We start from the raw sequence: 15,145 nt of genomic DNA on the forward strand, positions 1-15,145 counted from the left end.
CACGTATTTGTTAGGTAGCCAGAAAGAGCATTCCAATATTATCCATCCCTTCTGGGTCGTTAAATTGTTAAAGTTATTCCTCTACATTTCATGATCTGGAGTACTGCTGTCCAACAGAACTTTCTATGATGATGGAATTGTTCTCCATCTGTTCTAATACAGTAGCCACTAGCCATCTGTGACTATTAAACACTTGAATGTGGCTAATGTAACTAAGGAACTGAATTTTTTAAAATTTTAATCAACTTAAACAAATACACGTGGCCAGTGGGTACCATACCGAACAGCATAGATCTAGAAACACCGAAAGAAACGTATTCTCTACTCAATACTGAGGGGAAAAATCATACATAATTGAATAAGAAGCAAAATGCAAGAAGACCATCTCTCAATTTTAGGATTATTTAATAGAAATATTAAAATGCCAATATCTAAAGTATATACACAAAAAATTTCAGAAGGATGAATATATATTTGATTACTTCCAGAACTCCCCTTCATTCTACACACTTTAATTGACCAAGTAATAAATTTAAATTGAAAAGGAAATAAACTCCTCAAGCATTACTCTCAAATTTTATAAATATAATTCTTAGGTTCACCTCTGACCTTCAGCATTCAGTTGGCCATTTTCCTATTAGAAATGTAGGGAAACTATCTAATTAAATGAAACTTCACTTTACTTGCCAGAAGGGAAGATTCCTCAAATCCTAGTTTCTGCTATTAAGCTAAAAATATACCAAATCAAACCTCTAAAAACCAAAATACATCTTAAACAAAGAAACACCATAAGTGGCATATTATAAAATAATTATTAGTAGTATATACCTTTAGATGACCAAGATCCAAAAGAAGCAGATTTGATGTAGGGTTAAAAATTCCATCTTGTGGGATAATAATATATGAAGCCTTCAAATTAATTTTGAGATCAAGAACTTTCTGTGTCTCAATAATATACAGCAGACCTGCATAAAAGTTAAATCTTTAAAATGAATTGTTTTCACAAATTACTCAAGAAATAGAGAATCATTAAACACATGAATTGGTAGCACAACCTTAAAATAATGTGAAATTAGTATTAATTTTAAAATAAACTTGAGCAAAATATTTTCAATATAAAGTAAGATATTTGTTAGTCAATGTGTATACTCATTAAATATAACTGAGTACAAAACTGGAATACTTCTTCAAAAAGAAGTTTTTGACTCATAAACCCAATTTGGGAAAACTGGGGAGATACACATCTAAAAAAATTAAGTTACATGAAATATTAGAATCTATATAATTCTTCCCAATTCGTGAACTTAATACAGCTACTTCTACCATACTGAACAATGATACTTGATCTTTATATTACTCTGAGACAACGAAAATCCTGGATTATTAAATCATCTTCAATAAAACTGTATGTAAACCAGAAAAAGCAATCAGAACTTTCTATGAAAATGGATGAATCTACCAAAGTGAATTTTAACTAAGATAAAGTCTTGAACTTATACTAAAACATTTAACTAGATTTCTAAATCTTGGTAACATGAATAAATAGGTAGGCAAACCTACTCTTCCACTGAAAGCAACAAAAATGGTTGGATATAAAGCAAAACAAACAAACAGCAACAACGAAACCTACTAAAAACACTAAGAGGAGGCAAGAAAGTAAGGATCTATGAAGCCAAAAATCAGATTGAAAGAGAAAACCTAACAGATTTAAATGGGAGCCATAAAAATTTTATCCTGAGACCATTTTCTGCACTTGGTAAACTCTGGAACTCCTTTCCATAGCCTCACAGAGTATAAAGAACAGATGACAGGGCTTCCCTGGTGGTGCAGTGGTTGAGAATCTGCCTGCCAATGCAGGGGACATAGGTTTGAGCCCTGGTCTGGGAAGATCCCACATGCCGTGGAGCAATTAGGCCTGTGAGCCACAACTACTGAGCCTGTGTGCCTGGAGCTTGTGCTCTGCAACGAGAGGCCGCGACAGTGAGAGGCCTGTGCACCGCGATGAAGAGTGGCCCCTGCTCGCCGCAACTAGAGAAAGCCCACACACAGAAACGAAGACCCAACACAGCCAAAAATAAAAATAAATAAATAAATAAAAAAGAAAAAGAACAGATGACAAAAATGAGGAGTCTACGGCTTCCCTGGTGGCGCAGTGGTTGAGAGTCCGCCTGCCGATGCAGGGGACATGGGTTCGTGCCCCGGTCCGGGAAGATCCCACATGCCGCGGAGCGGCTGGGCCCATGAGCCATGGCCGCTGAGCCTGCGCGTCCGGAGCCTGTGCTCCGCAACGGGAGAGGCCACACAGTGAGAGGCCCGCGTACCGCAAAAAAAAAAAAAAAAAAAAAAAATGAGTCTAGCAGGAGTTCTTTTCATAAATCTGGGATCTAAAAGGTACATACTCAAAGTAAGAGTAATCCATAAGTTAAACCTCCCTGTCCCTAAAACCTACCCATAGAATGCAAAGAATGTCTCTGAGAAAAACTGGGAAAAAGGGGTAGTCTTCCTGTGAATCATAATCACAATACAGTCCTCGAGGGGATATGTAGCACAACTTTTGTCATTCCAAAATATCTCAAGTAATGACTTTAGATAGTGGTCCCACCAACATGCTCGAGATACCTGGCAGGAAACAATGAAATTCTTCCCTGAATGAAAGTCCATTTATCCTAGACTTCAGGGAATTCTCCCAAATAATTTTCCAATAAAAATGAGCAGCTCACAATCAAAACTCAACAAAAAGACAAAGGTTAACATGAATATAAGAAACAGCAGAAATAAAAGAGAGGAGAAATAAAAACACAAAAGTCTTAACATAATGGAACTGAAGAGATAATTATCTGGTGAGACAATATAAAATAACTATACAGTTGACCCTTGAACAACACAGGTGAGTCCACTTACACAAGAATATTTTTCAAAAGTAAATATTTACATTACTACATGGTGTCTGGTTGGCTGAATCTGGGGATCTGGAAGAACTACAGATACAGACGGCCCACTGCAGATTATACACAGATTAACTCTCGCATTATTCAAGGGTCAACTGTGCTTACAATGTTTGAAGAAATAAAAGACAAGTTTGAATATATCCATGGGAAAGAGAACTATAAAGAACAAAAAATCAGATTTTAAATATAACAAAGCAGAATTCCTAAAATGAAAATATAATCATTGAAAGTAAACACAATGAAAAAAAAAAAGAAAGTAAACACAATGGGAAGATTATTAAGCACATTAGACAGCTGAAGAGGGATTCAGTAAAAATCAGAAGATAAATTAAAGGAAATTACCCAGCATGCAACAGAGGAAAAACAGATGGAAAGAAAACAAAATATATAAGTTAAGAATGACAGAGTAAAATAAGCTAAAATATATTTAGCCAGAGTTCCAGAAGAAGAGAATCAAGAGAAAAAAATCTGAAGAGTTAATGGCTAGAAATTTTCCAGATAGATTTTCTAGAAATAATGAAATCTACCAATCCTCAGATTGGTCCACAGTTGGATACATCATACTGAACCTATAGAATATAAAAGATAAAAACACCTTAAATGTAAAAGAAAAAGGATAATCTACAAAGAAGCAGCAAACACACTAACACCTGAATTTTCAACATCAGTAACAGGAGCCAAAAGACAGTAGAATGGTCACTTCAGTGTGCTAAGAACAATATAATCATCAACTCTGAATTACATATCCAGTAAAAAAAATATCCTTCAAAACTGAGAACAATTACTTTCAGACCAAAACCAAACGATACAACAAACAAAAAAGTTTGCCATCAGCAGACTCTCAATAAAGAAAACAATGTATAAATGAACTACCGAAAGAAAGGAAATAATCCCAGATAAAGGGTGTTAAGTTCAAATAGGAATGAAGAGCAAAGAAAGTAGTTGATATATAGGTAATTATAAACCAATGCATTGACTCTACAAACAAAAATTTTTCTATGAAGTTAAAACAAGAAAAAAATAACAATAGCATGTAAGTAACGAGGATGGTGAAAGGAGTTAAAGTGTTCTAAAGTGTTCCTTGCAATGATTGGGAGAAGGTAAAATGTTTTATTACATTTTATCTCAACAAAAATTTGTGTTTTAATTACTACAGTAAAAAGAGAAAGAGAATATTTAAGTTTCAAATGGTACAAGGGTGGGAGTGGAGGAAGTAATGCTAAAATTTATCCAAAGGCAGGAAAGAAAAGTCAAGAAATATGACTGTCAGTATCACAGCTTGAAAAACATCCCAAAATATGTTGTTGACATGACACATCTAAAAATAAAGATAGAGGGAAAAAGTAAGTAAAAGAATAAAAAAACTTATAGCAGGCAAATTATAACCAAAAAAAACCCTAGAATATCCATACTAATATCAGAACAAAAAAAGAAAAAATATTAAAAAATTAAAGCATTACTAAAAATATTGACAACTTCATACAGATAAAAAATTTGGTTCATTGGGAAAAAAATATCTCTGCATGTAAGTAATATAGCACCAAACTCTCTAAGGAAGAAAATTAAAGATCTACATGAAATAGACAAATCCAAATGGAAAGTTTGGTGTTCTTCATATATTTCTCTAAATAACTGTTAGAATATGGTGAAACAAGAAGGAAAAAATTCCAGTAAGGATACAAAAGATTTGAAGTACATGATAAACAAATGTGACTTAAAGGATATGTATAGATATTAAAAAGATATGCTTTTCAAACATATATGGAATATTTTTTAAATTACCATATATTGAGCCAGAAAGCAAGTCTCAACAAACTACAAAGCATCAAAAACCAGAGATCATCTCTATAGTCCACTATATTTTGAAAATGGAATCTCTAATTTAAAATCTTCCCCAAAGAAATCTCCAAACCCAAATTATGCCAAACACTGAAAGAAGAAATGAGACCCAACAAACCAATTGGCTGAACAAACCAATCTTACACAAATTCTCCAAAGAATAAAAGATGCAACTTTTATTTTCTGAGGCCAATATACTAAAATCTGGAAGTCATTACAAGAAAGGAAAATGACAGGCCAGTTTCTGTCATAAACAGAATTTCAAAAATCCTAAAAAAATTTTTTGCAATTAACTTGAATGTGGTACATAGGTTAGACCTTTCTAAGTGTAAGAAATGATTATCATTATATCTAAATTTAAATATAAAGGTACCAAATTAGCTTCAACTAAAACTGTATCTAGTCTAGAAATATAAACTCAAAAAATACTTTACCAAAATCAGCATAACATGACTGAAAGTTTAGTATAGGATAAGTACTTAATTCACCAACATTAATACTGGCATTTACCTGCTGCTGTCTTATCACGAAATTCTTCAAGTTTTGTCAAAGTCACTGAAGTCAGCTGTGCTAGATTTACCTCTTTTGGAGGTCTGAAGAATTCCACTATACTATTTACTGTTCTCTGTTAAAATAAGCATCATTAACATGAGGCACAAACGCAAGGCAAATTGAAATATATTAAAACTTAGGAATTACAAAAATGCTTACTGCATCATATAGCATTTCTAAAGGTTCAGCTTCTATGATACACCTTTGAGCAACAGTTTCATCTAATGGATTTATCTCAAATATAATTCGCAAGAGTGATGCAGCATCATCCAATGAAGACAGGAGGCGGGGTTTTGTTGAATTATCTGGTAAGCCAGTAATATGAAATGAACCTATTTTGGTTTCGAATCTGCATGAAAAAAGATAGGACAGAAATTAGCAATCAGTACAATTTTAAGGTATTTTTCAAATTAAAAATAATAAAATAAAAATAAAAACAATTGCACTTTAGGGCTTCCCTGGTGGCGCAGTGGTTAAGAATCCACCTGCCAATGCAGTGGACACAGGTTTGAGCCCTGACCCAGGAAGATCCCACATGCCACAGACCTACTGAGCCCACAAGCCACAACTACTGAGCCTGCGAGCCACAACTACTGAAGCCCGTGCGCCTAGAGCCCCTGCTCCGCAACACAAGAAGCCACTGCCAACGAGAGGCCCGCACACTGCAACGAAGAGCAGCCCCCACTTCCTGCAACTAAAGGAAGCCCGCACATAGCAACAAAGACCCAACATAGCCAAAAATTAAAATAAATTTATTTTAAAAAAAATTTTCACTTTGCATTTCTTGCTACTCCATTCCATGCACACTGAAGAAAATACACAACTATTAGATCTAAACTGACATAGATTAATTCACAAAGAACTCTATTCACATGTTGATTTCCAGATTAAGAAGCTTTTGAAGGGTCAGGGGTTTCTGGTTCCCTATGAAAGGAGTCTGAAGTCACCACTCCATATTAACAACAAGTAAAAGGCTGAACAAACCAAAAAATCAACAACTCTTCTTCGATATGTAAGAGAGGGGAGTACACAGGGCAAACTGCTGCCCCTAAGACGGAAGACACAGACAGGGAGTGGAGTCATGGCTTACCAGAGCAGAGATCTGCAAAAAGGAAACCACCACGGACACTAGAGCCAAGGTTGAAAAACCTAAACTGTAACTGAATTGCTGGAGACTTAGTGTGGACAACTCTGAGAGTTAAAAACTCCAGAGGGAACTATTACCTGACACCGGGCAGAATGGCCATCATCAAAAAATCGACAAACAATAAATGCTGGAGAGGGTGTGGAGGAAAGGGAACCTTCCTACACTGCTGGTGGGAATGTAAAATGGTACAGCCACTATGGAGAACTGTATGCAGGTTCCTTAAAAAACTAAAAATAGAGCTACCAGATGACCCAGCAATCCCACTCCTAGGCATATAACCAGAGAAAACCACAATTGGAAAGGATGAATGCACCCTGATGTTCACTGCAGCACTAGTTACAATAGCCAGGACACAGAAGCAACCTAAATGTCCACTGACAGAGGAATGGATAAAGAAGACATGATACATATATACAATGGAATATTACTCAGCCATAAAAAGGAATGAAACAGTGCCATTTGTGGAGACATGAATGGACCTAGAGATTGTCATACAGAGTGAAGTAAGTCAGAAAGAGAAAAACAAATACTGTATAATATCACTTATACGTGGAATCTAGAAAAATGGTACAGGTGAACTTATTGGCTAAGTAGAAATAAGAGTCACAGATGTAGAGACCTTATGGTTACCAAGCGGGGGGGAGAAGGGGGACGAATTGGGAGATTGAGATTGACATATATACACTACTATGTGTAAAATAGATAACTAATGAGAACCTACTGTTTAGCACAGGGAACCCTACTCAATGATCTGTGGTGACCTAAATGTGAAGGAAATTTTAAAAAGAGTCAGAAACTAACACAATATTGTAAAGCAACTATACTCCAATGAAAATTAATTAAAATAAAAAACTCTAAGGGGACCCAGCCACAGGGGAGTCCCCCAAATAATATGAGATACACCTCCAAGAATTCGACCAGGTTCCCACAGTAAATATTGGAAAAATATCCCCTCCTCAGTTAAGTGGAGAGGACGATGAACCATTCAAAAATATGCCAGAGCACTCTGCTGTTCTTAGCAAGGGCTGCCCTCTGGAGACACGAGTTAACTAGAGCCTTACCTAATGGGGTATTATCAGAGCCAAAATGACCAAAGGAAGGGAAATATCCAACTCCAGTCAAGTCTACCACTCCATATGGGGGGAGGGAAATACCCAACTCCAGCCCATACTGCCCATTCTATCCCCGCTAAGTGGGTAGGGGAAAAATCTGAGACACTCCTGTTAAGTTCACAGTACAGAAGCACAGGCTCATTCAAAGACTGAGAGCTCATCACAGAACTACAAAACTCTTCCCTTTCTCCCACATCTTATAACCAAATTATTAAGGACCTATTTACAGCAATTCCTTTTACCCAGTATATAATGTCTGGCTATCAGGAAAAAATAACAAGGCATACAAAAAGGCAAAAAACACAATTTGAAGTGACAGAGCAAGCATCAGAACCAAACATGGCAGGGATGCTGGAATTACATGACTAGAAATTTAAAGCAACTACAATTAATATGTCCAACGGTTAATATGTCTAACAGATAAAGTAGACAATCTGCAAGAGCAGATGAACAATGCAAACAGAAGGATGGAAATCCTAAGAAAACCAAAAATGAATGCTAAAGATAAAAATCACTGTAACAAGAGTGACTTTGATGGGTTTATTAGGAGACTGAACAGTTACACAGCTAAGGAAATCCCTGAGCTGGAGAACAGATCAGAAAAACACAGAAAGCATTTCTAAAAAATCAGAATAGAATATCCATGCACAACTACAAAAGTTGTACTGTACAAGTAATGGGAATACCAGAAGGAGAAGAGAGAAAGGAACAGAAGAAATATTTCAATCAATAATGATTGAGAATTTCTCCAAATTAATATCAGATACCAAATAGCAGATTTAGGAAGCTCAGAGAACATCAAGCAGAATAAATGCTAAAAAAAAAAACCCACAAAACAAAAAGCAAAAAAAACCCACTGCACCTAGGCATATTTTCAAACTACAAAGAATCAAATATAAAGAAAAAAAATCCTAAAAAGAGCTAGAGGGGAAAAAAATCCTTACTTATAGAGAAGCAAAGGTAAGAATTACTTCCACATTCTCAGAAACCATACTAGCAAGAACAGGGTATAATAAGTATTTTAAAGTGTAAGAGCAAAAAACTCTAAACTAGAATTCTGTACCCTGTGAACTTTCCCTCCAAAAGTAAGGAAGAAATAAAGACTTCCTCAAACAAAAATGGAGGAAAATTGTTGTCATTAGACCTGCCTTTCCAGAAATATTAAAAGTAGTTATATAGAGAGAAGAAAATAAATGTAAGTTGGAAACTCAGATTACATAAAGAAAGAGCACTGAAGTAGGAAAGTGAGGGTAAAATACAAACATTTAATTAATTGTCCTAACAGATTATTAGTATGTTCATTGTTAATAATCTAACAGTGTATTGAATAACAGGAATGACACAAGGGATCAGAGGAAGGAATTAAGATATTTTGTTATTACTGGGTACTCACATTACCTGTGAAATAGTATAGTATTATTTCAAAGCCGATTTAGATCAGTTGTTTAAAAAAAAAAAAGAAACGAAATTGAGTTATTTGTAGTGAGATGGATGGACCTAGCGTCTGTCATACAGAGTGAAGTAAGTCAGAAAGAGAAAAACAAATACCGTATGTTAACACATATATACGGAGTCTAAAAAACAACAAAAAAAAGACAGGTCATGAAGAACCTAGGGACAAGACAGGAATAAAGACACAGACCTACTAGAGAATGGACTTGAGGATACGGGAGGGGTAAGGGTAAGCTGGGATAAAATGAGAGAGTGGCATGGACATACATACACTACCAAACATAAAATAGATAGCTAGTGGGAAGCAGCCACACAGCACAGGGAGATCAGCTTGGTGCTTTGTGACCACCTAGAGGTGTGGGATAGGGAGGGTGGGAGGGAAAGATCCCACGTGCCACGGAGCAGCTGGGCCTGTGAGCCATGGCCACTGAGCCTGCACATCTGGAGCCTGTACTCCACAACAGGAGAGGCCACAGCAGTGAGAGGCCCGTGTACCGCAAAAAAAAAAGAAAACAGGTATTCCACAATAAAGATGTTAAAAAAAAATTAAATAAATAAAAAGGCAAAAAAAAAAAGCTATACACACTACTATATATAAAATAGATATCTAATGAAGACCTACTGAATAACACAGGGAACTCTACTCAATACTCTTTAATGACCTATATGGGAAAAGAATCTAGAAAAGAGTGTATATGTATAAGTTTTTCACTTTGCTGCACAGCAGAAACTAACACATTTTAAATCAACTATACTCCAATAAAAATTAAACATTTTTTTAAAAATTAAAATAAAACAAACAAAAAAGTATATTAAATGCTCTAGGGCAACCACTAAAAAAAGTTTTAAAAATTTTAACTGATGTGCCAAGAAAAGAGAGAAAATGGAATCATACAAAATGTTCAATTAAACTGCAAAATGAAGAAAAGACATGGTAGACAAAAACAGGAACAAAGAACAAGGGCAATAAATAGAAAACAGTAACAATTATAGTAGATATTACTTTTAAGAGAATAAGAAAATAAGCCACAGAATAGGAGAAAATATTTGCAAACAACACATCTGATAAGGACCTGTTATCTAAAATATATAAAGAACACTTTAAACTCAACAAGAAGAAAACAGACAACACAATTAAAAAATGGGCTAAAGATTTTAACAGACACCTCACCAAGTAAGACTGACAAATAAGCATATGAAAAGATGCTCTATGTCATATGTCATCATGGAAATGAAAATTAAAACAACAGTGACATACAACTACATACATATTAGAATGGCCAAAATCTGGAATAATGACAACACCAAGTAATGACAAGGATGTAGATGGAGCAATAGGAACTCTCATACATTGCTGGTGGGAATTCAAAATGGTACAGTCACTTTAGAAGAAAGTTTGGTGGTTTCTTACAAAATTAAGCGTATTTTTACCATGTGATCCAACAATCGGCTCCTTGATATTTACCCAAAGGAGCTGAAAACTTATGTCCGTATAAAACCTACACAGCTGTTTACAGCAGCTATATTCATAACTGCCAAAACGTAGAGGCAACCAAGATGCCCTTCAGTAGGTGAATGGATAAACAAACGGTGGTACATCCAGACAATGTAATGTTATTAAGTGCTAAAAACCATGAGTTATCAATTCATGAAAAGACATATAGGAAGCTTAAATGCATATCACTAAGTGAAAGAAGCCAGGCTACACACTGTATGATTTCAACTACAGGGCATTCTAAAAAAGGCAAAACTATGAACACAGTAAAACAATCAGTGGTTGGGGGAGTGAGTAAGGAATGAATAGCAGAACGGAGGATTTTTAGAGCCGTGAAAATACTGTGTGTGATACTGTAACAATGGACGCTCGTCATTCTATGTTGTCCATACCACAGAATGTACAACAAGAGTGCACCATGATGTAAACTATGGACTTTGGGTGATTATGCCAGTGTAGGTTCATTTTTAGTAAAAATGTACTATTCTGGTGAGTGGTGTTGATAATTGCAGGGGGGCTCTGTATGTGTAGGGGTAGAAGGTATATGAGAAATGTCTATACCTCCCTCTAAACTTTGTTGTAAACCTCAAACTGCTCTAAAATAATAAAGCCTTAAAAAAAAAAGTTAATGGATAAGTATTGTCTTTGGAAGTGACAGAAAAAGGTGCTCAAATAATCGAGTTTCTCCACTGAAATGACGATTAAACTAACAAAAACTCCCAGAATCAACTTTCTTGCAAGTCTGGAATTTAATAAAAAACTTACAGCAACCAGGGAAAAATGAAAGAGGAAAAGACAGCTGAATTTCAGAAAGATAGCACTCTGGCATTTCTGTTTATCTGCCTATCATCCCCATTCCTTAGCAAAGCATTCAATAAAATTCAACATCCATTCATGATAAAAACTCTTACCAAAGTGGGTATAGAGAGAACATATCTCAACATAATAAGAGCTATTTATGACAAACCCACAGCCAATATAATACTCAGAAGAATTCCTGCTAAAATGTAGAACAAGACAAGGATGCCCACTCTTATCACTTCTCTTCAACATAGTACTGGAAGTCCTAGCCACAGCAATCAGACAGGAAAAAGAAATAAAAGGTATTCAAATTAGTAGGGAAGAGGTAAAGTTGTCATTATATGCAGGTGACATGATACCATATACAGAAAACCCTAAAGACTCCACAAAAAAAACCTACTAGAACTGATAAACGAATTCAGCAAGGTAGTAGGATACAAGATTAGCATACAGAAATTGGTTGCATTTCTTTACACTAACAATGAAATATCAGAAGGGGAATGTAAACAAACAATTCCTTACAAAATAGCATCAAAAAATAAAATACGTAGGAATAAACTTCACAAAGGAGGTTAATGACTCATATGCTGAAAAGTACAAAACATTAATAAAGTAAACTGAAGATGATTCAAAGAAATGGAAAGATATCCCATGCTTTTGGATTGGAAGAATATTGTTAAAATGGCCATACTACCCAAAGCAATCTACAGATTTAATGAGATCCTTATCAAATTACCCATGACATTTTTCACAGAACTAGAACAAATAATCCTAAATTTTATATGGAAGCATAAAAGACCCAGAATTGCCAAAGAAATCCTGAAGAAAAAGAACACAGCAGGAGGCATAACCCTCCCAGAATTCAGACAGTACTACAAAGCTATAGTAAACAAAACAGTGTGATACTGACACAAGGACATATGGATCAACAGAACAGAATAGACAGCCCAGAAATAAACTCACACAACTATGGTTAATTAATCTTCGACAAAGGAGGGAATATACAATGGAGAAAAGACAGTATCCTTAGCAAATAGTGTTGGGAAAATTTGGATAGCCGCACGTAAATCGATGAATTTGGAACATACTCTCACACCATACACAAAAATAAACTCAGAATGGCTTAAAGACTTAAATATAAGACATGACACCATAAAACTCCTAGAAGAGAATATAGGAAAACATTCTCTGACATAAATCATACCAATGTTTTCTTAGGTCAGTCTACCAAGGCAATAGAAATAAAAGCAAAAATAAACAAATGGGACCTAATCAAACTTACAACCTTTTGTACAGCAAAGGAAACCATAAACAATATGGAAAGACAACCTATGGACTGGGAGAAAATATTTGCAAATGATGCGACTGACAAGGGCTTAATTTCCAAAATATACAAACAGCTCATACAACTCAGTAACAATAGCAACAAAAAAACCAAAACCACTGTAAATCAAAAAATGGGCAGAAGACCTAAGTAGACATTTCTCCAAAGAAGATATACAGATGGGCAACAGGCAGATGAAAAGATGCTCAACATCACTAATTATTAGAGAAATGTAAGTCAAAACTACAACAAGGTAGCACCTCACACTAGTCAGAATGGCTATCAGTAGAAAGTCTACAAATAACAAATTCTGGAAAGGGTGTGGAGAAAAGGGAACCCTCCTATACTGTTGGTGGGAAAACAGTATGGGGGTTCCTCAAAAAACTAAAACTGGAGTTTCTATATGATCCTACAATCCACTCCTGGGCATATATCTGGAGAAAACTATAATTTGAAAAGATACATGCACCCCAATGTTCAATGCAACACTGTTTACAACAGCCAAGACATGGAAACAACCTAAGCGTCCATCAACAGAGGAATGGATAAAGAAGATGTGGTAGGTATATACAATGGAATATTACTCAGCCATAAAAAAGAATGACATAATGCCATTTGCAGCACCATGGATGGACCTAAAGATTATCATACTAAGTGAGGTAAGTCAGAAAGAGAAAGACAATCCCATACAATATCACTTATATGTGGAATCTAAAAGATGACACCAATGAACTTACCTATGAAACAGAAACAGATTCACAGACATAGAGAACAGACCTGTGGTTGCCAAGGGGTAGGGGGGAGTTTAGGATTAGTAGATGCAAACTATTATATATAGAATGCATAAACAACAAGGTCCTACTGTATGGCACAGGGAACTATATTCAGTATCCTATGATAAACCATAATGGAAAAGAATATGAAAAAGAATACATGTATGTATAACTGAGTCACTTTGCTGTACAGCAAAAATTAATACAACACTGTAAATCAACTATACTTCAATATAAGTTTTTAAAATTAAATAAAAGAAAAAAATGGGCAAAGGAATTTAATAGACAGTCCTCAAAAAAACTATACAGAAACAGCCAATAAATACATGAAAAGATGCTCAACATCATTAGCCATCAGGGAAGTGCAAATCAAAACCACAGTGAGATACTACTTTACACTCATTTAGGATGGCTGTAATCAAAAGGACAGGGAAGTGTTGGCAAGGGTGTAGCTAAATGGAAAACTCACACAATGCTGGTGGGAATGTAAAATGATGCAGCTGCTTTGGAAAACAGTCTGTCAATTCCTCAAAAAGTTAAATATAGAGTTACCATTTGAGGCAACAATTCCACTCCTAGGTATATAAACCCAAGAAAACTTGAAACTTGTCCATACAAAATACTGTCCATTAATTTTCATAGCAGCATTTTTCATAGTAGCAAAAAAGTGGAAACAAACCAAAAATATCCATCATCTGATGAATGGGCAAACAAAATGTGGTGTATCCATACAATGGAATATTATTTGGCAATAAAAAAGAATGAGGCACTAATTCATGCTATACCATGGATGAACCTTGAAAATATCATGCCTATTAGTAAAAGAAGCCAGACAGAGAAGGCCACATATTATATGATTCCATTAATATGAAATGCCCCAAACAAATTCTTAGAAATAGAAAGTAAATTAGTGCGACTTCCCTGGTGGTGCAGTGGTTAAGAATCCGCCCCCAATGCAGGGGACATGGGTTTGATCCCTGGGAAGATCCCACATACCATGGAGCAGCTAAGCCAGTGTGCCACAACCACTGAGCCTGCACTCTAGAGCCCGCGAGCCACAACTACTGAAGCCCATGCACCTAGAGCCCGTGCTCCACAAGAGAAGCCACCGCAACGAGAAGCCCGCAAACCACAACGAAGAGTAGCCCCCATGCGCCACAGCTAGGGAGAGCCCATGCGCGCAGCAAGGAAGACCCAACGCAGCCAAGAATAAATAAATAAATAATTTTTTTAAAAAAAAGAAAGTAAAATAGTTTTTACCAGACACTGGGGAGAGGGAGCAATGGGGAGTGACTGCTAATGGGTATTACTGTTTCCTTTACGGGGTGTTAAAATGTTCTGTAATTAGGTAATGATAACTGTTGTACAAGCTTGTAAATATACCATGTGGATTTGGTATACAATACAATGTGACAAAAAAGTGAATTGTACACTTTAATGGGTGCATTGTATGGTACGTGCATTATACCTCAATAAAGCTACTTTAAAACAGAAGATAAAATAAAGACACTCCCAGATAAAAACAAAATTGTTAATGCTGTTTCTTTTTCAATACTGTGATTGCTGACATTTTTGTATTATTCTTTAGTGTCTCTCAGCATGAAGTTTTCTACTGAACATGTGTTATTTTAACAATCCCAAAATATATATATTAATGAAAAAAACTACCTTTCTAAAAATACAAAAGGACAAATTAAACCGC

At 35.5% G+C, this 15,145-nt stretch overlaps 1 protein-coding gene across 3 annotated transcripts in view; it reads right to left on the reverse strand.

The window, feature by feature from the left end:
- VPS13A (vacuolar protein sorting 13 homolog A) overlaps window positions 1-15,145 on the reverse strand; it is a 231,700-nt gene that overhangs the window by 165,252 nt on the left and 51,303 nt on the right. For all 3 annotated transcript variants that reach the window (XM_024738949.1, XM_024738950.1, XM_024738951.1), the window contains exons 18-20: window positions 5,499-5,688; window positions 5,298-5,412; window positions 829-965 (exon numbers count right to left, since the gene is read on the reverse strand). In XM_024738949.1, the coding sequence (XP_024594717.1) occupies window positions 829-965; window positions 5,298-5,412; window positions 5,499-5,688 (442 nt within the window). The remainder of the gene's footprint in view (window positions 1-828; window positions 966-5,297; window positions 5,413-5,498; window positions 5,689-15,145) is intronic.

The sequence above is a fragment of the Neophocaena asiaeorientalis genome, unplaced genomic scaffold (assembly GCF_003031525.2).
Source record: "Neophocaena asiaeorientalis asiaeorientalis breed wild unplaced genomic scaffold, Neophocaena_asiaeorientalis_V1.1 scaffold249, whole genome shotgun sequence".
Taxonomy (NCBI): Eukaryota; Metazoa; Chordata; class Mammalia; order Artiodactyla; family Phocoenidae; genus Neophocaena; species Neophocaena asiaeorientalis.